Source organism: Nycticebus coucang, chromosome 6, assembly GCF_027406575.1.
Source record: "Nycticebus coucang isolate mNycCou1 chromosome 6, mNycCou1.pri, whole genome shotgun sequence".
Taxonomy (NCBI): Eukaryota; Metazoa; Chordata; class Mammalia; order Primates; family Lorisidae; genus Nycticebus; species Nycticebus coucang.
This window is the reverse complement of record NC_069785.1, coordinates 121,393,990-121,419,270: the sequence shown is the minus strand read 5'-3', so window position 1 is coordinate 121,419,270 and position 25,281 is coordinate 121,393,990. Positions and strand designations below refer to the sequence as shown.

Here is a 25,281-nt window from a genome sequence, read left to right as displayed (position 1 = left end):
GACAGTTGGGTTATTTCCATTTTTGACCATTATGAACAATGTGGCTATGGACATTCACAAACGAGTTTTGTGGGTGTGATGTTTGCCTTGGGTTAATACCTAGGAGTGGAATTGCTAGATCACAGGGGGACTCCATATTTAACCACTAAGTCACTGCTAAACTCTTTTCCAAAGCAATTGCACCATGTCACATTCCCACCAGCAACGTATGAAGGTAGACTCCCTGATTTTTAATTGGGCAGTAGACTCATGGCCATTCAAAATATAGATAATGATTCCCAAGAATAGATGCAAGTTCTCCATACTTTATAGGTAGCATGACTAGTTTTGACCAGTGGAGTGGGAGAAGAAGTTATGATTTTGCCATTAACAGAAGGGAGAGTAGGGAGGCAATCAGCTGCTTCAGGATGAAGCTAAGTATCTCCTTCCCAGCCACTGGCTGCCAGAAACTCATTGAAGTGGACAACGAATGAAAACTTCCTACTCTCTATGAGAAATGTCTGGCCACAGAAGTTGCTGATGCCGCTCTTGGTGAAGAATGGAAGGGTTATGGGGTCTGAATCAGTGGTGGGAATAACAAGCAAGGTTTCCCCATGAAGCAGGTGTCTTGACTCATGGCGGGTCTGCTTGCTGCTGAGTAAGGGGCATTCCTGTTATTGACCAAGGAGAACTGGAGAAAGGAAGCACAAGTCGATTTGGGGTTGTGTTGTGGATGCCAACCTGAGCGTTCTCACCTTGGTTATTGCAAAAGAAAGGGGGAGAAGGCTATCCCTGGATTGACCAATACTACGGTACCTTAGGCATCTGGGGCCCAAAAAGGAGTTAGTAGAATCCACGAACTTTTCAAACTATCTAAAGAAGATGATGTTAGCTGATGTATTGTGAGAAAGCCCTTAAACAAAGAAGGTGAGAGACCAAAGACCAAAGCACCCAAGATTCAGCATCTTGTAACTCCATGTGTCCTGCAACATAAACACCAGTGTATTGCTCTGAAGAAACAGCGTACTAAGAAAAATAAGGAGGAGGCTGCTGAATATGCTAAACTTTTGGCCAAGTGAATGAAGGAGGCCAAAGAAAAGCACCAGGAACAGATTGCCAAGAGATGCAGGCTGTCCTCTCTGAAAGCTTCCACTTCTAAGTCTGAATCCAGCCAAGATTAAGATATTATGGGTAACAAATAAACGAGATCATATCTTAAAAAAAAAGAAGGGAGAGTGCACTTTCCTCCCCCCTTCCACCTTCCATGGGGACATGGTGGTGAGCTATCTTAGAGTATGGGGACAAGGATGACACATAGGGATGGAAGAGCCTCCAAACGCTGGACAGCTTGGTGGAGCAGTCTGCTAAACCAGCACACATTTTTGTGTGGGAGAAAAAATATATGTCTAATTTGTGTAAGTCACGGTTATTTTGGGTCTCTCTCAGACTAGCCAGATTTCTAATTTAACCAGTACACTTACTATGATTCTTCTCTCTTTTGATGATACTTCTCTGATGGGATCTCTTGTAGGTGGGAGGTGCTCCTCCAAGCACCAAGTGAGAATACAGACCCTCTCCCTCCCTCCAGGAATGGTGCCATCTTGGGAGAAAGTATGGAGAGCTTGCATCTACCCTTAATTGTCCTCTACCAGAAGGGACCCACTTTTTTCCTGCTCCTAGCCCACTGGCCAGAGCTAATCATTTGGTCCACCCTCATTGTAAAGGAGTCTGGGAAATGTAGGGGAATGCATGGACTTTTGGAGAGCATAATTTTCTCCACCAACAGCTTCTTGTGGAGGTCATTTCCTCCCAGATTTCTCATAAACACTGGAGTTTTCTGACCTTAGTTCTGTTCTTTTCTTCTGATACATACTCCTTGGGTTATCTCATCCACTCCCAAGTCTTCCACTGTTATAGGCCAATGACTCCCAAAACTCAGTCTCCAGCTGAGACCTCTCTCCTGAGCTCCAGACATCTATACGAACTACCAGAGCATCCCCAGAGGATGGCCTTCGGGTACAAGGCAACACCAGCAAGTAGGTACAAATAATAATCAAAATCCAAATTTTCAGGAGGGTGCAGTGGCTCATGCCTGTAATTCTAGCACTCTAGGAGGCCGAAGCAGGAGGATCCTTTGAGACCAGTCAGAGCAAAGCAAGACCCCATCTCTACTAAAAAAAAAAAAAAAAAAAAAAAAAAAAAATAGAAAAATTAGCTGGGCACCATGGCATGATTGTAGTCCCAGCTACTCAGGAGGCTGAGGCAGGAGGATCACTTGAACCTAGGAGTTTGAAGTCGCAGTGAGCTATGATGCCATGGCACTCCAGCCTGGGCAACAGAGTGAACTTCTGTCTCCAAAAAAAAAAAAAAAATCCAAATTGTCTCAGCTCTGTGCTCCCATGTTCTTCATGCTTGAAAACACACCCTTCCAAAATACTCTCAAGTCTCCCTTCTCTTTCGTAGTTCCTGTTGATTTTTTCTTTTCAAATGCATTTTATCTTAGGAGGCCTCTCAGCTATTCTGCAAATAGACCTCAACTAGGCTTGCCCTCTGTCCATCAGAGAGCCAGCTTAGGTTCCAGTAAGGACTCCTGTTAAACTGAACTCCAATCTGCTCTTCCTCCAGTAGGCTCCTGTTGTTGGGGAAAGGAAGACTCATCTACCTAGTTGCCCAGAACCCTGGGAATCATCTGAATTCTTCTACCCCTTTACCTCCCTCATCCAATCAGTCACCAAGTGCTGTTAATTCTACTGCCTTAATATCCGTCAGATATATATTTATCTACCAACCCTCACTACCATGTCGTCCTTATCCCTTCATTACAGGATTATTTACCGGGATTGCTGAAATAGCTCTAAATAGTCTCTCTACCTTCTGTCTTGCCATCCTCCTGAGTTACTTTTCATCATGTGCCCTTCAGTGACTGCTTGTATAAGGCAGTGAAATTGGAGCTATGCCGTGAGGACTAGGAAAATCCATTCTTTTCTTCTTCCTGAGTAACAAAGTCCTTTTTTCAGCTGGACATACGGCCACCTGGAAGAAAAACGACATTTCCCAGCCTTCTAACAGCCTCTTAGTTAGTTAGTCAGCTAACTGTAGCCTACATTCATGAGAGAGAAAAATAATAATCCACTTTGTTTAAGCTATTTCTGTTCTCTTCCTTTTCTTTTCTTTCTTGCAGCCAGGCTGAAGACAAACTAAGTATGAAAAAATGAATATATATTCACCTAGTGATAGGTTATTTCAAGCTGTGGGAATAGAATGTATACAGGATTGGGGTCCTAAAAGAGGTGTTGTGCTTGGGGAATGCCAAGGTTTTCTGTGTCCGGTGATGAGACTGGAAATGAGTTGGGACAAGCTATCATAGAGGATGAGTTGAAATGGCAGCGCCGTGGCCGAGTGATCCATTGCAGGGGCGGGAGACAACTGGGGTTGTGACGATGGTGGAAGTGGAGGAGAGGGCGTCCATCCAGTACATACCGAGGGGTGAGAATCAGGAGTACTCGGAGTAGGCATGTCGTCAGAGAAGGATGTGGCCTTTCTGGCTTGCCTGTCTCAGGGGCCTTGTGGGTGGAATTCAGTCTTTCTCCTCTTGCTCCAATTCTCTGGGCCCTGAGTCCCTAGCCCAGATGCCTCTTACCATCTCATCTCCACCGCCTGGCTTCCCCGGCTTGCTCCAGGGTTATTTCCAAAAGCAGGATGGGGGAGGTCTTTACCCCTATGAATGCTGGCTCTTACCAGGCTGTCTGAGTAGCCCATGCTGCAGCTGTCAAAGGCTGCTGAGGTCCTGGTTGGCAGTTGGTCACTGTTGCCGTCTGGCCAGCTGGGGCACAGTGCCTCTGGGTAGTTGTGTAAGAGAGGGGCCCTCAGCAGACAAACAGGCTCCTCTCTGTTGATGGGCCAGCCAGCAGGTCAGTGAAGGTCTTGGGGCTTGGGGGGAACTGGGTGAGGAGTTCAGCCCCATCCATAGAGAGGCTTTCCAGGAAGGCTTCTCTACTGAGAAAGCCTCCTGATACTGAGGCACTCATTAACCCTCTGGGTGCCAGGACAAGGGCAGGAGGTGAGCTCTGGGAGGCAGCTGAGGTCAACCTTCTTTGAACTTCCACGTGGTATTTACTCAGAACAATTGTTCCCAGAAGCCCAGGCCCCTGGAGTATAAAGCAGAATATCTGTTCCCTGTGCTCAGAACAGAGCAGGTGAGCAGCCAGGGCAGAGGGAGTGAGGTTGGAGTCATAAGGGAGGAAACTGTAAGGGGCCTCAGGAGAGCGCTGGTACAGGGGACACCAAGACTTCCTCTTCGAGCACTGGGGAGGAGTTGCTTCTCCCTCCTTGATGTGCCTCAGTTTTCCCACCATGACATGAGAGGCAGGAAGGCAGCATGCAGGGGAGAGGTGTCACAGGAGTCCAGGGAGCTGCTCCTGGGGTCTGGGAATGGGGTGGAGGTGGGAGGGAGGCTCTGCAAAGCTCCCTACTGTGGACTGAGGTGAGAAAGGAGCAGCTGTCGCCATGTCTGAGGACACCCTTCCCTCCCAGCCTCTTGGATTCACCTGGATCAGTCTTCTTGAGTCCCAACAGCTCTGTGCTCTGGAGACCCCAAGGAAGGGCTAACAGGATTTGGGGCAGGTTGCCCTGAGCAAGTTCCCTAGGCTGTATCCCTGCTGTTTCTTCTCTGCTCTAACCAGGCCTCCTTCCTTCTCAGGATTGGTAATGGCAAGCATGGCTGCAGCTGTCACCTGGGTGCTGGCTGTCCTGTCAGGTGGGTCTCTGACCTTGACTCAATGGGGAGTGTGCTGGAGGCTGTACTGAGTGGCCTGTGCACCGTGGGAGAGGAGAACCCAGCCCCTAATCACCCCATCCCTATTTGCAGCGCTTTCAGCCACACAGGCCAGGAAAGGCTTCTGGGACTACTTCAGCCAGAGCAGTGGGGACAAAGGCAGGATGGAGCAGCAGAAGCTGGCCCGGGAGCATGTGTGAGTGGCCAGGGCAAGGGGTGTGGGGCAGGGAAGAGAGTGGGGTGATGTGTTGTTCCTGATTCTTCAACCTCCATGGTCCTCACTGAGACACAAGAACAGGGGTGGGGCTACCTCTGCCCTACCCCCTCTGTCAGTCCAGGGCTCTTCAGCGTCCCCTGCCCACAGCCCTCTCCTTCACATAGCTAAAGCTGCTGGTCCCTGCTGAGGCATGGGGTCTGGATCAGCAGATCCCCAATACAGCTGGGGCATGGGGTCTGGATCAGCAGATCCCCAATACAGCTGAGGCACGGGGTCTGGATCAGCAGATCCCCAGAATGAAAGTTTGGCATGGGAGTCTTGGTGCCTCTGTAGGTGCTCGCATAGTGCTGTGGGCGTGGATTTGCATGTGCGATGTGTTTGTGCTTCAAGTGTGAGGGGTTGAGGCGGGACAGGGCTTAGGCCTAGAGCCCCAGGCCCTGGGGCCATGGCCCTGCATCCTCAGTTTCCCCAGAGGATCTGCACGCCCTGTCTCTGAGACAAAGGAGGTAACGGGAACAGGCGGTCTGATGGCCTGGATGTCTGTCCCCTTCCCCAGGAGCCTGAAAGACAGCCTTGAGCAAGACCTCAACAACATGGACAAGCTCCTGGAAAAGCTGGGCCCTCTGAGTGGGCGGGGGTGGGGGCCTGACCCGGTGGGCATGCGGCAGCAGCTGCAGCAGGAGTTGGAGGAGGTGAGGGCGCGCCTGGAGCCCTACATGGCGGAGGCGCACAAGCGGGTGGGCTGGAATTTGGAGGGTTTGCGACGGCAGCTGAAGCCCTACACGATGGACCTGATGGAGCAGGTGACCCTGCACGCACAGGAGCTGCAGGAGCAGTTGCGCTTGGTGGGAGAAGACGCCAAGGCCCAGCTGCTGGGGGGCGTGGACGAGGCGCGGGGCTTGTTGCAGGAACTGCAGAGCCGCGTGGCGCACCACACTGGCCGCGTCAAGGAGCTCTTCCACCCCTACGCCGAGCGCCTGGTGACCGGCATCCGACGCCAAGTGCAAGAGCTGCACCATAGCGTGGCTCCACACGCCGCCGCCAGCCCCAAGCGCCTCAGCCGCTGCGTGCAGGCGCTTTCACGCAAACTCACGCTCAAGGCCAAGGCTCTGCACGCACGGATCCAGCAGAACTTGGACCAGCTGCGCGAAGAGCTCAGCAATGCTTTCGCTGGCGCCAGTGCAGACGGGACTGAGGAGGGGGCCGGCTTAGACCCCCAGGTGATCTCTGAACAGGTGCGACAGAGACTTCAGGCTTTCCGACATGACACCTTCCAGCAGATCGCTGCCTTCACTCGCGCCATCGACCAGGAGACTGAGGAGGTCCAGCAGCAGCTAGCGCCACCCCCGCCAGGCCACAGCGCCTTCGCCCCCGATTTACAACAAGGCGACAGTGGCAAGGCCCTGAGCAAGCTGCAAGCCCGTCTGGATGACCTGTGGGAGGACATCACCTACAGCCTTAATGGCCAGGGCCACGACCATCTGGGGCAGCCCTGAGGGTCTGCTTGCCCAGGCCCCCTTCCCAGCTCCTTGTCTGGGAAGCCCTGGACCTCCTGCCTGGCTCAGTCCTTGACAGTGGCCTGTTGGGTGGAGGGTGGAGGGTCCTGCACAGGAAAGGCCAGGCCACGGGAAGGGCTGCTGTCCTCAGTACATCCAGCCTCCTGGGACTCCTCATCTGGATGTGTTACACTCACCAGGCTTTGCAAACCCAGCTTCCTGTGCCCTTTTGGGAATCTTCCCTAGCTGCTCCATTCAGGGATGAGGGAGGAGGGGGCAGTGTATGTGCAGGTAATTACCCACAAGCATGTTTGCCATGGTGCTGGAAGTCTGTGCCACTACATCCTGGAGTTAGGGTCTTGTCACTTCCTGATGCCTGGTGGCTACAGCTGGTCCATAGAAAGGAGCACTTGTCACCTCAGGCCTGCAGCCACAGCTTCTGTTAGGTGAACAGAAGGGAGAAAGGAGTGAAATATGATGGGGAGAGCATCTGCTGGCTTTGATGCTGGGGGATGTATGGCAGGGGCTGTGATGGGAGGGGACAGAGCCCTTACTTCCTTACAGAGCTCTGCACTTAAGTATGAGACTGAGCACTCTAAACTGAGGCTTATTAAACTCCCTGGGGAGCATACCATGTGCCCTCCCCCTCTCCAGCCCCTCCCTCCTGACTTCCAGGCTGAAGTCTATAGACTTCTGGCTCAAATGAAATAGATGCTTATGATGGAAGTTTGTCTGCCTGGTGTGACTCTCATTTGGACCATGTCTGAAAGCAGTGGCCTCACCATTGTCCCCAAAGCACCCTCATCATCCAGCCCATTCCCTTGCTGCTCTTTCTTAGTGACTCACTCCCAGGCCAGGTCTATCAGAGGCTCTGTGGCTGAGCTCTGTTTCAGGACTCCTGGCTAGACAACAGCGACCCCATCCCCTTTCTCCAGTACTTCTGCCTGGCACAGCTCCTGCTTTGTTGGCGAGACCTTCTGACAAGGGCTCCCGGTTCCTGGGACTGTGTGGCCCAGACTTCCAAAGAGCCAGATCTATCTCAATTCATATGTCACTTCCCCTAGGATATCCTCTCAGACCCAGGGCAGTTTGTTGCCCCACAGCACACGGTTCTAGAGCCTGAGAGCAAGGGAGGGCGGACCTGGGTTAGGGATCCTGCCTCCATACCTGCATGGTTCACCAGCCTGATTACCACAGGACGGTGTGCATGAAATGCATGCTGTTACTAGAGGAACTGTGGCCGTCAGACTCCTAGGGTGGCCTATCTCCTTTGTTCCTGCCATTCCAGACTTTGAATGGTCTCTTTTTATGACTGACTCTCTTCTTGGGATCTCCAAACTCTCAAATCTTGCCTCCATATACACACTCATCCAGGGCCACCAAAGCTCCTCATAGTTCCCCTGGAAACTGTACAATTGGAGATGAGAGGTTGGGGGGAGGGGAGGAAAGGGTAGACACACCCCTGTCTCTTTGGACTGCCCTGTCCAGCATCTTTTCCTCCTAGCTCAGCCTGCTGGTCTCAGCACCTCCCCCTTGGAGTGCTGACCCACATGAATCTGGGCTCATTATGCCTGCAGGCTCGTTTTTCCTAACACCCTGAATTTAGACTTAAGTGGGTTGTCCCCCGCACAGGGAAAGGAAGTTCTAGAAAGAAAAGTTTCCAAAAAAAGAGGTGTTTTGTTGTTGTTAGGAAACTGGGAAAGGGTGAGTCAGCTAGAGTAGGATGTGGTGAAGATGAGGGGGTGGGGATAAAAATAAAGGTGGTGTGTCTGAGGCTGGAATTTTGGGAGATGCTTATGAGGACAGAAATAGGAGTGGGAAGAACCGAAAGGGACAGACGGATTGACGTACTCAGAGAAGCTGAGCAACCGGGAAAGGGGGACCTAGAGCCCAGCAGTGTCCGGCCCAAGAGTGGAACGAAGCAAACCGAGGTCTGGGAGCATCTCCTTGGGGATACCAGGGACAAGCCAGGCCCCTCGCTCTCAGGCTCTAGAACTCTGTGCTGTGGAGCAACAAATTGCCCTGAGTTTGAGGATACCCTGGGGGAAGTGACGTTTGAACTGAGGTAGATCTGGCTGACTTTGGAAGGCTGGGCCACACAGTCCCAGGAACACTTGTCAGAGCGGGAGCCGCACCAGGCGGAAGTGCTGGAGAAAGGGGGTGGGGCCGCGAGAGCAGCGGAAGCCGGAAGCCGGAAGTCGAGGCCTGGGCTGCGCGTGGCGGTGATGGCGGCCAGCGGGGCTGTAGAGCCCGCGCCCCCGGGGGCCGCCACCGCCCCGTCGTCCGCCCCAGCCTCGTCGCTCGCCCCGGGGCACTTGTTCCGGCCCATCAGCGCAGAGGACGACGAGCAGCAGCCCACCGAGATCGAGTCGCTATGCATGAACTGTTACAACAACGTGAGGCGGGGGCGCGACCGCATGGTGCTTAGGCGGGGAGGAGCAGGGAGGGGCGGGGAGTTGGATCCACCGCCTGGGGGGCTTAGTCCGGGCCCCGGAGGCGCGCCCGGAAAACTACCTCCGGGCGGTTTCATTACCTCGGGGCGGTTTCATTGGTTCCTTTCCATCGCTGCTTTCTGCTTTCCCAGGGCATAACGCGCCTCCTGCTCACCAAGATCCCCTTCTTCAGAGAAATAATCGTGAGCTCTTTTTCCTGTGAGCATTGTGGCTGGAACAACACGGAGATCCAGTCGGCAGGCAGGATCCAGGACCAGGGAGTGCGTTACACTTTGACTGTCAGGGCCCTGGAGGTGAGAGGAGCTCAGAGCAGATACTCCAGTATGCGAGAGAGAGCTTGAGGACTAGAGTCAGAGGTCTAGTCTAGGCGGTTGGACCTTAAATAAATCCCCTCATGTTTCCAAGCATAGTTTCCTTCTTGTAAAGTGGTATTGGCTCTTTTTTCCGCTCCAGTGAGATACGATCTGTGGAAATGCTTTTCAGTTGTGTCAAAGGGTATGACTTGAGCAGTAGTAGTTATGACTAATATTCTCACCACTTGGACAGCCAGACTCAACATAACCTGTACTTTTGGAAGTAGTAGTCTGGACCCTCTGGAGTCCAGGGAGAAACAGTTGGGCTGGGATCTGATGGAAGCTGGCAGGATGGCTATTTCCTGAGGAGAAACTGTTGACCTCTTTGGTTTAAATGTTTTCTTCTCTGCCAAGGACATGAACAGAGAAGTAGTGAAGACTGACTCTGCCACCACAGGGATCCCTGAGCTGGATTTTGAAATTCCTGCTTTCAGCCAGAAGGGAAGTAAGTTTAAGATCAGGGTATTTGGGCTGTGCGCACCTAGCTGGAATCTTATCCACACTTTCTTGCAAACCCTCTAGTCCCAAATCTAATGGCTTGTGTGTGGGTTTTGTCTTGTAATTATTGCGTTCTTCATTGGCTTAACATAAATGGAAAGCTTAAGTAAAGTGGCAGGAATAGTAGAAAGTAATAGTAAGATCATAACATTATTATAATGAAATTTTAGCAGCACTATTATCAGAGATGAATGGAACCTTGTGCCTGGCCCCCTCATTTTGTGGGTGAGGTATTTAAGGCCCAGAGGGTTCAAGTGAGTTGTCCAGGGTCATACGGGTACTTGATAGCAGAGTTAAGGCTTACTTGTCTTTTCTTATTCACAAGCTCTGACCACTGTTGAAGGATTGATCAACCGTGCTATCTCTGGCCTGGAGCAGGACCAGCCCACACGAAGGGTGAGCTAGGGTTTTCGGATTACAGCAGCTTAAGGAATAATTGCTAGTATGTGCCTGAATAGAGTGTTCAGCTTCCCATTTGTCTAAACTGTCTCTGACTACATGTAGGAGAACTTTTTGGGGAAACACTGTAGTGCTCTAACTTAACTGCCGAGATGTTGCATACCTTATACTTACTGTCCTTTCTACCTCCCTCCCCCAATGTATATTCAGGCCTTTTCTCAGACAGACAATGTAACCTTACCTCTGAAGAGCTTTTCCTGATCTCCTTGGGTTATCTGTACTCCTACACGTTCCATTATATCTTATATTTACTATAGTAGAAGTAATGTAATTGCATATTTAGTCATTTGTCTTCCTGACTGGCTGGAGAATCCCATGAGAGGACTGTGATATATTTACTATTATATGCCTAACCTGGCACGAGAGCCTGGGCTAAATGGTTGAATGAAGGAGAAAATGAGGATCATCTGCCATTAATTGTCAACTTTATACTTGCTTGGTACATCTCATTGTGAAGTCTGAATCACTTTCTTCCCACTCAAACTGAGACACGTGGCACTTTCGAATGGAAGTGACCTGGTATGACAAGGTGTGTGGCATGAAGTAGACCACCAGGGCTGATGCTTTTCCTCTTTGTCCATGTCAGGCAAACAAAGATGCCACAGCTGAAAGAATTGATGAGTTCATTGGCAAACTGAAGGCGCTAAAGCAAGTGACCTCCCCTTTCACTCTGGTGAGTATTGAGGGACTGGAATTGTCCTTGATTAGGGGAGGAGAGACAATTAAGAATGGAATTTTTCCACTGTGGTGCCTGAGAGGTCTGATGGCAGGTGGAAGATTGTATATGATTTCATGTTGCAATGACTATCTCTTCCCCCATGTGTTAGATCATTGATGATCCTGCAGGAAACAGCTTTGTGGAAAACCCGCATGCTCCCCAGAAAGATGATGCCCTGGTTATCACACGCTACAACCGGACCCTACAGCAGGATGAGATGTTGGGGCTCCAAGTAAGAGGACTGAAGGAACCAGAAGAATGCTCTGGCTCGGTGCCGGTAGCTCATGGTTAGGGTGCCGACCACATACACCAGGGCTGATGGGTTCAAACCCAGCTTAGGCCTGCTAAACAACAATGACAACTACAACAACAAAAATAGCCGGGTGTTATGGTGGGCGCCTGCAGTGCCAGCTACTTGGGAGGCTGAGGCAAGAGAATCACTTAAGCCCAAGAGTTTTGAGGTAGCTGTGAGCCGTGATGCTATAGCACTCTATTGAGGGTGACATAGTGAGACTCTTTCTCAAAAAAAAAAAAAAAAAAAAAGAAAAGAATACTCTGGAATTACTTTGCACTCTGGATTGCTTGGAGTCAGTGCGAACTTATTTTTTCTTTTGATGACCTGTGTACCCTATCTCAGCTTGTTAGTGCTCCTCATCTAGCTCATGTGAAGGACTTGGGTAAACTTCATAGAGAGGATGGCATTGGCTATGATCTTTTCTTGAGCCCTTTTCCCCCTTGTTTGGGGCTTTGCTTTCTGGCTTCTCTGTCCAACCCATGAGGTGGCAGTGGACATAAGAGAGCCAGAGTATTTTCTCCCACGCCAGACCAGGGTTTGGGGATGCTGAGATACATGTGCTAACTTGTGATTTGTACCTCTGCAATTTTAGGCAGAAGCATCAGTAGAGAAGCCAGAAGAAGAGGATCTCAGAAATGAAGTGAGTCACGTTGGCTACTGTTTTTTTTTTTTTTTTTTTATTAAATCATAGCTGTGTACATCAATATGATCATGGGGCACCATACACTTGTTTCATAGAATATTTGACACATTTTCATCTCATTAGTTGACATAGCCCTCCTGGCATTATCCTAGTTACTTTGTCAAGACATTTACATTCCACATTTGCCAAGGCTCACATGTACCTTTGTAAGATGCACCACGTGTGATCTTTTCAATCCCCCTCCCTCTACCCACCTCCCCACGTTGGCTACTGTTGAGAAAGGAACACAGTTGTGGGATGAGGCTGACGCTGTTCAGTGTCTCTTCACCACCACCGTGGATGAGCACCAGCATACCAGCTGAAGTCTGTAGCCTGAGTGTCCTGCCTGGTGCTCACGCTGTGCCTCTGTGTGTTCCAGGTGCTGCAGTTCAACACAAACTGCCCTGAATGCAATGCCCCAGCTCAGACCAACATGAAGCTAGTACGTATCTTTTGTCAAGCAGTTGGGTTGCTTTTCATCTGACTCAGGCATGAAGATTATAATCAGGCTGGGAGCGTCCCTTCAAGAAAAGCACATGCTTTTATTCAGAGGAGGAGGACTGCGTACCTTGCCTTTAGGTTCAAAAAGAAAATTAGGCCGTGGTTTGAGGCTGGCTATATGTGGTCTGAGCCCTGCCTTCAAACATGTGTGCACAGGGATCACTAAATTACTCTTGTGATGTATTTCTTGCAGTCCTGGGACCAACATCTGGTTGTGTCGGGCTTGGCTTTGTTTTTCCCCTGAGGGTGGTCTTTCCTGAAAGTAGATTTCCTTAACTCCATCTTCTAGAAATCCCTCACTTTAAGGAGGTTATCATCATGGCTACCAACTGCGAGAACTGTGGGCATCGGACCAATGAGGTAGGTGGGTCTCATTCTGGAAAAAGAGGCTAACTCCCTTTTAATTTCTGTCCTTCCTAAATGTACCTTTTCAGGATTGGAGGCTGGGCAGGTTGGGTCTTTCTTTTTGGGTTGGGTAGGGTGAGGAGCCCTTCCAGGAACTGGGAAATAACTGAGATAACAGAGATTCCATAACTTGTTTAAGACATAATAAAGGTTGTTATATGGAAGAGAGAGGAGACTTTGGATCCACTCCTCGGAGGGGCAGAAGTTCAGGGAGGCAGATTTTAGCTTCATAATGAAAAACTTAATAGAGCTATTTGGAAGTAGAATGGGCTGCCTTGCAGCCTTATAAATCCATTTTCCCTGAGTGTATCTGAGTATAAGCTGATTAAATTCTTAAAGCGGAGTATTATAAAGGGGATTCGCACATTGGACGTAGTAAATGAAAGGACTAGAATAAACAAATGTCTCTTTCAATCCAAGAGTCAGATTTTTTGTAAAGGCAAATTCCGAGTTTCTTTGCAATTTGGAATAAGTTTTGGCATGTTACTGGGGTAAGGCACTCTGCTCCCAGTTAGCTCTGGATGTTTTTTGTTTGGGTGACTGCTGCCACTATTGGTTTAGAATGCTCTGTCCTTGGTAGCTGTTAATGGGTCTGATTGGAGGGCCAAGCCTATCCTGAGTCTGCTGGACACCAAGTGAGGTTCAGAGTAATCTCTCTGTTGCTGCTCTTGACTGTTAACCTGTGCAGGTGAAATCTGGAGGAGCAGTAGAGCCATTGGGCACCAGGATCACCCTCCACATCACAGATCCCTCAGATATGACCAGAGACCTCCTTAAGGTAACACCTCATTGGGAAAGTGACTGTCTTCTTCATAGGCTGGATAGGCTGTCTCTGTCTAGGGGAAATTATTTAAAGTAATATTCAGGGACTTGGGTTTGAGGTTTTCTTGGTAGTTTTGATCTGTGGTTGGAATCGCAGATTCAGAAGGTGACTGTATGCTCTTTCTGATGACTTGGCAGCTTTTTGGCTTCCACTGTTTGTATGCGCCCTCTTCTTTTACCCCTAATACCCGACAGCTGAAGCTATGAGTCAGTTTCCCTTTATTAAGTTCCATTTCTGTGGTTCAGATGGACAGGAGGAATTCTTTGACTTTAACGAGGGAGTCAGAGAAAACTGGGACAGCTGACTTTGTCCCCAAACTACCACTGGTGATACTAATTTGGCAGGAGGCCTTTGGTTGGCTTTCTTTGCTCCTGACTTAGAGCTTACACTGACCTCTCATCTCATAGTCTGAGACTTGCAGTGTGGAAATTCCAGAGCTAGAATTTGAACTGGGAATGGCTGTCCTCGGGGGCAAGTTCACCACACTGGAGGGGCTGCTGAAAGACGTCCGGGAACTGGTGAGTCATCTCACCAGCTATATGTGCAGCTTCATATAGCAATTTAGCTGTGGGGAAAGGGACTGGAAGAACTCTAGACTTCCTAGTTTTTGGTATTGATGATTGGAGATTCACCTTACAGCTTTTTAAGAGACTTAAATTATTTATTTTGGATTTTGCAGTTTTTGGCTGGGGCTGGGTTTGAACCCGCCACTTCCAGCATATGGGGCCGGCACCCTACTCCTTTGAGCCACAGGTGCTGCCCCTTTATTTTGGATTTTGAATGGAAATTCCCAGACCTAATTTTGGAACATTATTGTTATTTTATGGTCTTGTGTAAGTCATTTATTTCACTGTAAAGTGTGAGGTTGAAGGTCCTTCCAGCACCTAATACTCCCAAACACACATACATGTTAGCCTGTATATTTATCTTGATGAATTATTTAATTGATTTATTGGATTTTCAGTTGTTGGACATTTTGTCTTTCTAAATTGTGCTTTTTTTTTGCATTCTTTCTCCACATTAGCATTAGAGATCATACTGAAAGAACAGTTTCCTAGATTTTGTTTCACCTTTCCAGTTTTGTCATCTTGGCACATAGATCCCATAGATTCCTAGGAGTGGCTGCCTAGGTCTGAAAGACCATGTGGGATAAATAGAAACCAAACTCCCCTGACTGGGCACCCACTGCCACTCCTTACTGGCTTAACAAACATAAAGTCAGTGTGTAAGAAATTTCGATGTCATTTATTGTAGGTGACCAAGAACCCTTTCACACTGGGTGACAGTTCCAATCCTGGCCAGACGGAGAAATTGCAGGAGTTTAACCAGAAGTTGGAGCAGGTGAGGGATCCTGGCTGGTCTGCATTTGTAGTCCTCTGGTGAATAAGAGGCTCCATGCTCATTTCTTGCCATAATGTTGGTGATTCTTCTGGTTTCCCACATCCATATCATCATCTTTTTCAGTTTTCTCCCTAATTTTGTTGCAACATCTTAGTAGCTTCCTGAGAAAGAACGCATGAGAAATAAGATATCTGGAACGTTCCATGTCGGAAAATTTCTTTGTTCTACTTTGACACAAGAGTGATTATTGTCTGGGGATAGAATTCTAGGATAGAAATGATTTTTCATCAGAATTTTGAGGACATTGCACTACCGTCTTCTATTTTCTAGTTTGGTTTTTGCCTTCCCAATTTCTCTCTTTTGTATGTGACCAGTTCTTGTGATCTTTTTGTCTCCAGCGATGTGAAATTTCGTGCTGTGCCTTGGCATGGGTCAATTTTCAACCACTGTGCTAAGTGCTTGGTAGGTCTTTTCAATCTGGAAAACGCGTGTGGTTCAGTTTTAGGAAGCTTTCTTGAATTATTCTATCGAAGATTGCATTTGTTCTGTTTACTCTTGAAAGCTCTTGGGTTTCAGATATTAGACTTATCTGGCCTTTTAAATTATTTTTTATGTGTCCTATTTTCAGTTTCTTGTGATTTTGCTCTACTTTGGGAGATTCTTAACTTTATTTCCCACCCTTCAATTCAGGTTTTCATTTCCACTAACATTTTTATTTTCCAAGAGCTTTTTAAAAATAGCAATGTTTGGGGCTTTGCTTAGATGTCTAATAATCATTGATTGCTTACAAGTAGAAGACTAAAAACTTGAGTAAGGGATGAGTCTTGTTGTTAGGGAGCTCATCCTAGGGGGATTTAGCTTAGCCATTTTGTTGAGGTACCTCCCCCCATGCTAGAATTGTTAGGTGTTTTCCTCCTGAGCTCATTAGAGTCTCATCAGTGGCTGTTGCATTTCTTTCTTTCTTTGAAACAGAGTCTTACTGTGTTGCTGTGTTGCCCTAGGTAGAGTGCCGTGGTGTCACAGCTCACAGCAACCTCAAACTCTTGGGTTTAAGCAATTCTCTTGCCTCAGCCTCCCAAGTAGCTGGGACTATAAGCTCCTGCCATAATGCCCGGCTATTTTTTGTTGTAATTGTCATTGTTGTTTAGCTGGCCTGTGCCGGGTTTGAACCCGCCAGCCTCTGTGCATGTGGCTGGCAACCCTAACCACTGTGCTACAGGTGCCGAGCAAGCTGTTGCATTTCTGAGCTTAAAGGTAAAGGTATGGCTGGCAGTGTTGTGAGGGCTGGGGCAGGGGGGTGTGTATCTGTTTCCATAAGCATACATTCATTTAACCTCCTTGTGTTTGATGCCTTTTGCTCTACCCTCAACTGGGCCAGTGCCTCCTAGCCAACAGCTGGGTGTGATAACATCTCCAGAGAAAACAAACAACTGTTGGCCACTTGGAGCAGGAGATGAGATTGGGGATGCTGAATGGCTTACATAGCTTTCAAACAGTCCTTATTTTAGATCTTTTCCATTTCACTTCTACAGGTACATAATTTCACCAATTTTTAAAGCCTTTGGAGACACTGTAGTATAAATTCGGTTGGTTCTTGTCTGGCAGACCTAGCCCTTTCCCATCAGGAGCTATGTAAAATTTACTTGTCGTATTCTCTCTTTCTCTCTCAGATCATCGAGGGTAACGTGAAGGCCCACTTTATTATGGATGATCCAGCGGGAAACAGTTACTTGCAGGTGTAGTAGATCTTCCATGGTGTTTCCTGGAGATGTATGTTCTGATCTTCCTTGAATATGTAGCATTTCCCCAGCAACTGAAAGACTTGATTCTAAATGCACTCCTTTTTATCAGGGTACTTCTGGCAGATGCTGGAAAATAAAGGAGAAAGAGGGGAAGTTGGGAGGGATTTTAAGTGTATATAAAGAAAGGGAAAAAAGGATAGTCTTAGATTCCTTTCCTCTCTATAGTTTAGCTCTGGAGTTTTCAATTTGCAAAGCTGATTGTAGAATGAGGAAAAATGGTAGGAAAACTGAGAGGCTTTAAGCTGATTGGGGAAAATATTGTGGTGATTGATGCAACTTTAATATTATGCAGTGCTTATGGGTCAGTCAAAACTGTTCTAAGTTCCTTTCATGATTAAGACCATTACCACACTTCTCATAAGAAAGTACTTATACAACATTTTTTGGGCAGACTGCTCCCTGATTCTGCTTGGGGTTGGGCTCTCCCACTCCTGGCTCATGTGGGTTCTGTTGCTGCCTAGCAGTTTAGCATAGCCACGGGGAATTGGAGGCTCTTACAGAATAAAAAACTCATTAAGTTCTTGGGAAAGTGGGACTTGGAAGCTGCCTGCAGGGAGAGGGAATGGCATAGTGGCACAGGCACTGATCATCTGTCCTTGGCTTTGCAGAATGTGTATGCACCTGAAGATGATCCTGAGATGAAGGTGGAGCATTATAAGCGCACCTTTGACCAAAATGAAGAGCTAGGACTCAATGACATGAAGACGGAGGGCTATGAGGCAGGCCTGGCTCCACAGCGGTAGCAGTGGGTGGGCTGTGGGCCGACCTCCAGTGCTGCTCATACTGCAGGGTTATTTATTACTATTGGAATAAGGCTGGGAATATTCTCTCCACTAGCCCTTGCCCATGGTGAGGAGGACACTTGGTGTGAGTCAGAGATCTACACACTTTCTAAACAGCTTGTGATGCAAGAGCAAGCCTATTGTGCTACTTGACCTTATTTTGGAGGTTTTGAATCACCCTGGGAAGAAACCCGGAAATGAACCATGGGGCATGCCGTTATCACTTTTTTTCCTGTCAAGTCTTTACCCTCCCTCCACATAATGCTATATACTCTAAGATTGGGATTCTGAAGTTGGAGAAGGTGGAATAAAGTTACAGCTGGAGTTTGGGAGTTGGTTTGGGGTATATAAAATACTGACTTTCAACAGGAGTCTCTTAAAGGGGGAGAGGCCAGCACGAGGGAAGAAGTTATTAAAGTGATGGCTTTCCAACAGCACTCGCCTCTATATTCACAGAATTCAGTCTTCTAAAGAAAATTTTCTCCAAAGTGGTTACTCTAATTTGGGGATTGAAGCTGCCATTTCATTCTTTCCTTCAACAGATGTTTGCTTGTCTGCTTTATGCCAAGCACATCGTAGAACAGTGAACAAATCTCTTCTTTCATGGAACTTAAAGTTTAGTGGGGAAAATTGGCAATAAACAGAAAAGTGAAACAGTATGTCAGATGGTGACTAGTGTTACGTAATGTAAAGCATTTTCCCCCAGGGAAAGTTGCCAGGGAAAGTGGAGCCAAGGAAGATCTCACCAAGTAGGTAATAATTGGGCATTAAGGCAGAGCTGAGAAGTTGGTAAGAGAGTGAGCCATGTGAGTGGCTGGGGGAAGAGATTTCTGGGCAGAGGAACACAAAAGATCTGAAGATGGTGAATGTTAGAGCCATTGTGGGTATTTGAGATCAGCTAGTCCCACTCTCAATTACAAATGTGGAAACAGGTTCAACTAGAGAGGGAAGGGGCTCTATAGTTGCATAGGAAGTTGGGGACCAGCGAGCTCTCTGCTCTTCAGTGCCTTGAACTCCCAGCCAGTGCTGTCCGCACTGTGGTCTGCTGCCTTTGTGAACAAATGGCGACTCCTGTGGTGCAGACTGCAGGATATTTGCTCATTAAAGATCTGCTAATTGTGATGTTATCACACACCTTATTTATGTTGCAAATTAAACTCTAAAGAATTAGTAACAGATGACTCATAATCACATATCTACTTTATGAAACCATTCTCGAAAGTCACCAGTGATTTTCCACTTGGAAAATGTTCTCATTTTCCGCTTCTGTCATATTTGATAGTGGCCCATTTTTTCTCAACCCTTCTCTTGGTGCTCATAATACTGTACCCCAGGTTTTCCCTTTGATCATTCCTTATTTGGAATCTCTGCCTCCTCTTCCTAAATGTATTTCCAAAAGTTTGGCTTTCAGACATCTCTCCTTTTCTTTGGCATCTTACTATCATGTGGGACTAACTCCCATAGCTGTATCTCTGATTTCTGTAAGGAAGGGCAAGTAAGATATTTTGAGAATTTGGAGATTCTGACTGGCAAACAACTATAAATTTACAACACTGAGTAGACCTCTCGTGCAAGTATTCTATCCTAAGAGACTGTCTATAGGTGTGTTTGTAACTGACTCGGGAACCTGAATTTACCAGGCAACCTGATTTCCTGTTTGGTCTCTTGAATGAGACAGGTTTGCCCTGTGAAGATGAACCCCAGTGTCAGGTTCATTTTTCTATTGTGAAGGAAAAAATGGCACTCTGGTTTATTACTGAGTCTCTTGTAGAGTTTTTGTGAGGACTGAGTTAATCGTGAAGTGCTTTTATATATACTTTCTCATATAATCCTCACAAAAATTCCAAAGTGTGTTTTGGCTTTAAATAATTTGTGGGAAAAAAAGTAGCTATAAGTAAGATTATCCCTATTTTAAAGTGAGGAGATAGTCTTGGAGAGATTGGTAACTTGCAGAAGGCAGCAGAGTTTCTAAGAGGCAGGCTTTAATCCTAGGGCAGTCTGACTGGAACCTGAGCTGAGTGTTTTGAGCTGATGTTGGTAATTACTGTATTTGTTTTATTAGATGCCACTGCAGAGAGAGGGCAGAGCTTAGGCCACAGGCACTGCATTTGGTCCTGCTTAACTGCCCTTTGAGGCCGGGTTGAGACGTGTGTCTCTAGTCTAAGGGACTGGGTAGGATGGTGAATAGTGGAAATGGAAACAGTGAAATGGGTAAGAGGTCGCTGGGGCCAAGAGGGTTACACTAGCATTCACTAGAGCAGAAGTGGAGGCTTTCTGAATGCTTGTGGACACTGATAACAAGGCAGGGCTGTGCATTAGTTTTGAGATACACCCTGTGGGACTAGAAGCTGAGGCAGGGTTGTATACGGGGTACTCGTGGGGTCCTCCAGCTGTTGAAGCCCTATTCTCTGTCCAGTGTCCCCTTCCCACAGACCTCAGAGACCCAGCCTGCCTTCCGTCTGGGCCTGTGCTGTAACTGCTCACTGTAGTGGTTAAAAATTCATGCTCCAAGCCTGTTTTGTATGGCATGAATAAAGAATTGTTTGAACATGTATTGCAAGTTATGCGGAGGATGCAAAAAGTATACACATTTTAAGAAAGGAAAAAAACGCATTGAAATTTCAATACTTAACATATACTGGTAATAAAAGAATACAAGTCACGTTGAAATTGCAGAACTCAAATGTGACTTGAGTATTACAAATTTAGTGTTTTTTTCCTTTAAAATGTGTATGCATTTTTTTTGCACCCTTCGTATGTATGAGATCTGATAATTAAGTTTGCAAACTGGCCACCATGCCATTACATTGTCAGCACTACAGTAAGGTCTCCTAACTTCGGTGTATCAGCTTGTGTGGATGTGTGGTGGTGTCTTGCTGAGTGGTGTTCATTACTGTTAATTGTTTTTGTGTGCCATCACAAGAATGTTGGAGCTTGAATTGGAGCAATAAATTGTTTTGTTAAACTTGGCAAGAGTGGAAGTGAAATCAGGGACATGTTAGTCCAAGATTATGGGGATAATGCCACAAAGAAAGCAGTGTACAAATAGATTAAACATTTTTCTGAGGGGAGAGATAGTATCACTGATGGAGAAAGGTCAGGGCAGCAATAACAAGCAGAACTGATGAAACACTGTAAAGGTTTGTCAAATCGTGCGTCAAAATTGTTGGCTATGAGAAGCATAGTAAGTAAATGTTGATAGTGAAATAGGAAAATCTTGCCAACGACTCACTGCTCTTGCATCATGACAGTGCATCAGCTTACACAGCACTATGAGGGAGGTTTTAGTCAGTAAACAACTGTATTCAAAGATTCTCCCTACTCACCCGATCTGCCCCAATGACCTTTTCCTTTACCCAAAGATAAAGGAAATACTGAAAGGACATTTTGATGACAGGTCTGATAGCCATTCCAGAGAAAGTTCCAAAATTGCTTTGAAGGATGGACTAGGGGCTGGCTGGCATCAGTGCATAGCTTACTAAGGGGAGTACTTCAAAGGTGATCATAGTGATACTTAGCAATAAGGTATATAACACTTTTTCTAGGACAAGTTCACCAACTTAACTGTCAGGTCATGTACAGTAGAACCCCTGTAAGTAGAACCCAAGGGACTGTAATAAACTGTTTGATATGTGGAGGTGGTTGATATAAAGAACTTCATTGAGTACATGTGGTGCATGTCCATTCTATGGAAATTGGGTCAACTTAAGGAGGTAGTCAACTATGGACGTTCTACTATATAAAGTATAACCATGCTTACTTGCCTGATACTTTAAAAGAGTGATAGGGCTGGGTGCGGTGGCTCACACCTAGCACTCTGGGAGGCTGAGGCAGCTTGATTGCTCGAGCTCATAACTTCGAGACCAGCCTGAGGAAGAGTGAGACCCCATCTCTAAAACTAGATGGGTATTGTGGTGGGTGCCTGAAGTCCCAACAGGGGAGGGACTGAGGCAAGAGAGGGAGGCTGAGGGAAGAGAATCACTTGAACCTGAGAGGTTGAAGTTGCTGTGAGCTAGTCACCATGGTACTGTACTGAGGGTGATGAAGTGAGACTGTCTCAAAAAATCAATAAAAAAGTGATAAAAATCACTTATGATGAAATGAAAATATGGGATCTGATATTTCAAAAAATTGGGTCACCTCTTGCACCTTGCTTTGCTAGGTTTTGCTTCCAAGAGTCATGTTTTGGCTGTGTGAAGTCAAGCAACATCCTTAAGCTTCTGTAAAATATGATAAACTATATCTGATAATTTATGTATGTAAAATATGATAACAAAACTATCTGATAATTTTGAGGGTCAAATCAATTTACTTAACTCCTCTCCACCCAAGAAGAAAAGTCCCCAAAACTTTAGCATTAGAATTCATTTACTCTGTTTCCCCTCCAGATTCAGGTTCTTTTCATTGGAAAGATTTTACATAGTTTCCTTTAGGATATAACGATGGCTCATGCCTGTAACCCAGGAGTTTGAGGTTGCTGTGAGCTACGACATCACAGCACTCCACCCAGGGTGACACAGAGTGAGACTCTGTCTTGGGAAAAAAATAATAAAAGAAAAAGGTAACTAGGGACTAACAATATCAAACAGGACAGTTATATGTGGTTTTTTATGTTGTTGTTTTTGCTAGTTTTTGTATTTTTTTTTTTTTTTTTTGTGGTTTTTGGCCGGGGCTGGGTTTGAACCCGCCACCTCTGGCATATGGGACCAGCGCCCTACTCCTTGAGCCACAGGCGCCACCCGCTAGTTTTTGTATTTTAAGTGGAGATGGCGTCTTACTCTTGCTCAGGCTGGTCTCGAACCCTTGAGCTCAGGCAGTACACCCTCGTTGGCCTCCCAGAGTGCTACGATCACAGGCAAGAGCCATCTGCAGGCCCCAGATACAGGTTTTGGAAACCACGTTTTTTATTGTAATGTGGGTTTGGAGTTCCTGACATCTTCTTGAATGGTAGCTGGAAGCCTCTTAGAGATCCCTGGTAAAGATCCTATACTATAAAAATAACATACAGTACTGATTTATAGTAAAGTGCTAAACGCTGTGCTAAGCACTTTACACAGAATTATCTCAGTACTCTTAACCATTCTGAGTCAGGTGCTATTATTTTTGAGACAGTGTCAGACAGTGTCTGGGTAGAGTGCAGTGGCGTCACCATAGCTCACAGCAACGTGAAACTCTTGGGTTCAGTAGATCCTCCTACTCAGCCTCCCGAGTAGCTGGACTACAGGCATGCACCCCAAGATCGGGCTAGTTTTTCTATTTTTAGTAGAGACGTGGTCTCTTGCACAGGCGGGTCTCAAAAGATCCTCCCGCCTGGGCCTCCAGATGAGCCACCAAACCGGTCTACAGGTGCCATTATTATCATACCCATTTTGTTAAATAACTTGCGAGGTCGTGCAGCTCGGAAGTTATGGAAATCAGGGAGTTAGGGATCTCAGGTATGCCGCAACTCTACGGCCTGCGTTCTCAGCTACACTCAGGCGCTTCCCAAGCCGCTGGGGCCGGGATCTCATTTGGGTTTGGTTACATCCTTCTGGCCAGAACGGCGCTTGTTGGTGTTTGTTGGATAATGAATGGATAGACGACCAGAAGAAACATGGCTACCTGGTCAGAGATAGGAAATGAACCCCAGAGGTGTGCACGTTTCTCGTTTGCCCTCCCGCGCTTCCCGGCGGGTCTCACCTGCTAGGCTGGGTCGTTTGCAGTACACGCCCCACTTCCGCTTCTGACCCCGCCTCCGACAGCTGCTGTTCGCTTCGCGTTCCATAATTTTGTCCCCAGCGTCGAGCCGTCTCCACCGCCCTGGCCGCTGCCATGGCGGCAGCTCCGCTGCTCTCCAAGGCCGAGTATCTGAAGCGGTACCTGTCTGGCGCAGATGCCGGCGTCGACAGTTCTGAGTCCGGGCGCAAGCGTCGCAAAAAGCGGCCGAAGTCTGGCGGGACCAGCGGCAAGGGGTGAGTTGGTACAGGCGGGGGCGGGGCTCTTCCCGACCCCGCCCTCCGCTGCCCTGCCTTTCCTCCGCTCCTGGCCGCCGGCCTCGCTCTCCTGAGTCCTTCGCGGACCCCTGCCTGAGCCCCGGGCTCCACTCTCACGGCCTCAAGCCCAGGCTTGCTGCTGCCGCAACTGTCCCGCTTACGCCTGGCGCCTCCGAGCAGTGGCTCTAACTTTCATCACTCTTTTCCCGCCTCGTAGCCTTCAGTCTCTCGTAGAGAATGATGGGGCTGATTCAAAGTCTCTGTGCTTGGATTTTTAGGGCTCAGATCTTGCCTGTGGGGCGTTCCCCAATCCAAAAGACTCTGGTCCTGAATCAGAGACCTTTGTCACGTCCTGTCTTTTTTTTTTTTTGATACAGAATCTCACTATGTCACCCTCGGTAGAGTGCTGTGGCATCACAGCTCACAGCAACCTCATACTTTTGGGCTCAAGCGATTCTCTTGCCTCAGCCTCCCCAAGTAGCTTGGACTACAGGCCCCCGCCACAACGCCCGGCTATTTTTAGAGATGAGGTATCGCTCCATCTCAGGCTGGTCTCGAACTTGTGAGCTCAGGCAATCCACCACCTCAGCCTCCCAAGTGCTGGGATTACAGGCGTGAGCCACTGCGCCTGGTCCAGATTCTTAAATAATAGTACTACTAACAAGAACAACTAACATTGCCGTTCTTGCAGGCACCATTATAAAAACTTTAAACATACATGACAACACTGCCAAGAAGTAGATATTCATATTACCTCCACTTTTCAAATGAGAAAACTTTGTGTCCAAATGTAGTGGGTTGAACAGTGCCCTCTTTTTTTGTCCGCCCACTCAGAACCTCAGAATGTGACTTTGGGAAATTGGGTCTTTGAAGATGTAATCAATTAAGATGAGGTCCTACTTGATAAGGTGTTTGTCAAGTCAAAGGTGACTGATGTGCTTTTAAGAAGAGGGAAATTTGGGCACAGAGACAGTAGTAACAGAGGAGCTGTAGGGTGAGTTTGGATTGAATTTGTGCTTCCAAAAGCCAAGTACATTTGGGGCTGCTAGAATCTGGTAGTTAAGGAAAAGATTCTTCCATAGAGATTTTCCAGGGAAATCCATGACCTTGCAGACACCTTGATATTAGACCTCTAGTTTCCAGCACTGGTAGAGAATTTATGTTGTTTTTTAGATAGGATCTTGCTCTGTACCCCAGGCTGGAGTGTAGGGGTGCCATCATAGCTCACTGTAGCCTCCAACTCATAGGCTTCTGGCTCCTGCTTCAGCCTCTTGAGACACTAGGACTACAGGTGCATACCACCATGCCCAGCTAATTTTTTAAAACTTTTTTGTAGTTTTGAAGAGATGAGGTCTTGCTATGTTGTCCAGGCTGGTTTGGAACTCCTGGCCTTACATGATCCTCCCTCCTTGGCCTCCTAAATTTCTGGGATTATAGGCATGCATCACTGCCCAGCTGTTTTAAGTTGCCATGTTTGTGTTACTTAGTTGTAGCAGCTGTAGGGCAATAAGATACCCAGTGAAGTCACAGAGTTCCAAAGAGCTGGTCTATTTTCTTTCCTGGTTTGGTTCTAGCCTTATAATTGCCTTCTGTCTTTCTCCCTGACTTGGGTGTGTCCTTTGGAGGCTTGCAATGTGGTGACAATAGCTTGAAATTAGGAGCAGCATTGATCAGAGTGTGAATCCTATCCATACTCCTTTATAGGGTGTGTGCCCTTAGCAAGATATTTCA

General features: G+C 47.4%; 3 protein-coding genes and 1 pseudogene across 4 annotated transcripts in view; all 4 read left to right on the top strand.

The window, feature by feature from the left end:
• Positions 1–407: 407 nt before the first annotated feature.
• LOC128588854 (40S ribosomal protein S6-like) lies at positions 408–1,160 on the top strand (annotated as a pseudogene).
• Positions 1,161–4,181: 3,021 nt separating this feature from the next.
• On the top strand, positions 4,182–7,192 carry APOA5 (apolipoprotein A5). Its single transcript, XM_053593552.1, has 3 exons — positions 4,182–4,735; positions 4,847–4,949; positions 5,527–7,192. Exons 1-3 carry the CDS (start codon positions 4,687–4,689, stop codon positions 6,464–6,466), a joined length of 1,092 nt encoding a protein of 363 aa, XP_053449527.1. The 5' UTR covers positions 4,182–4,686; the 3' UTR covers positions 6,467–7,192.
• A 148-nt stretch (positions 7,193–7,340) lies between these two features.
• ZPR1 (ZPR1 zinc finger) lies at positions 7,341–17,902 on the top strand. The gene is made up of 14 exons (XM_053593551.1): positions 7,341–8,862; positions 9,051–9,212; positions 9,627–9,717; positions 10,096–10,166; positions 10,816–10,902; positions 11,057–11,179; positions 11,835–11,882; positions 12,304–12,370; positions 12,715–12,785; positions 13,519–13,608; positions 14,061–14,171; positions 14,908–14,994; positions 16,665–16,730; positions 17,405–17,902. Exons 1-14 carry the CDS (start codon positions 8,692–8,694, stop codon positions 17,537–17,539), a joined length of 1,380 nt encoding a protein of 459 aa, XP_053449526.1. The 5' UTR covers positions 7,341–8,691; the 3' UTR covers positions 17,540–17,902.
• A 4,997-nt stretch (positions 17,903–22,899) lies between these two features.
• The window catches only part of BUD13 (BUD13 homolog), a 30,310-nt gene continuing 27,928 nt past the window's right edge, over positions 22,900–25,281 (top strand). Inside the window, exon 1 of one of the 2 annotated variants that reach the window (XM_053593550.1) lies at positions 22,900–23,529. In XM_053593550.1, the coding sequence (XP_053449525.1) occupies positions 23,390–23,529 (140 nt within the window). In that variant the 5' untranslated portion in view covers positions 22,900–23,389. The remainder of the gene's footprint in view (positions 23,530–25,281) is intronic. The other variant, XM_053593549.1, reaches the window with a different exon arrangement.

What these genes read in the sequence shown, in the direction of transcription:
- APOA5 (XM_053593552.1), top strand. Translation starts at nt 4,687, where the DNA reads ATGGCAAGCATGGCTGCAGCTGTCACCTGGGTGCTGGCTGTCCTGTCA. An exon ending in GGTGCTGGCTGTCCTGTCAG is followed by an intron (nt 4,736 to 4,846) that starts GTGGGTCTCTGA and finishes CCCTATTTGCAG; the next exon opens with CGCTTTCAGCCACACAGGCC. An exon ending in AAGCTGGCCCGGGAGCATGT is followed by an intron (nt 4,950 to 5,526) that starts GTGAGTGGCCAG and finishes CCCCTTCCCCAG; the next exon opens with GAGCCTGAAAGACAGCCTTG.
- ZPR1 (XM_053593551.1), top strand. Translation starts at nt 8,692, where the DNA reads ATGGCGGCCAGCGGGGCTGTAGAGCCCGCGCCCCCGGGGGCCGCCACC. An exon ending in TGCTTTCAGCCAGAAGGGAA is followed by an intron (nt 9,718 to 10,095) that starts GTAAGTTTAAGA and finishes CTTATTCACAAG; the next exon opens with CTCTGACCACTGTTGAAGGA. An exon ending in TGACCAGAGACCTCCTTAAG is followed by an intron (nt 13,609 to 14,060) that starts GTAACACCTCAT and finishes CTCATCTCATAG; the next exon opens with TCTGAGACTTGCAGTGTGGA.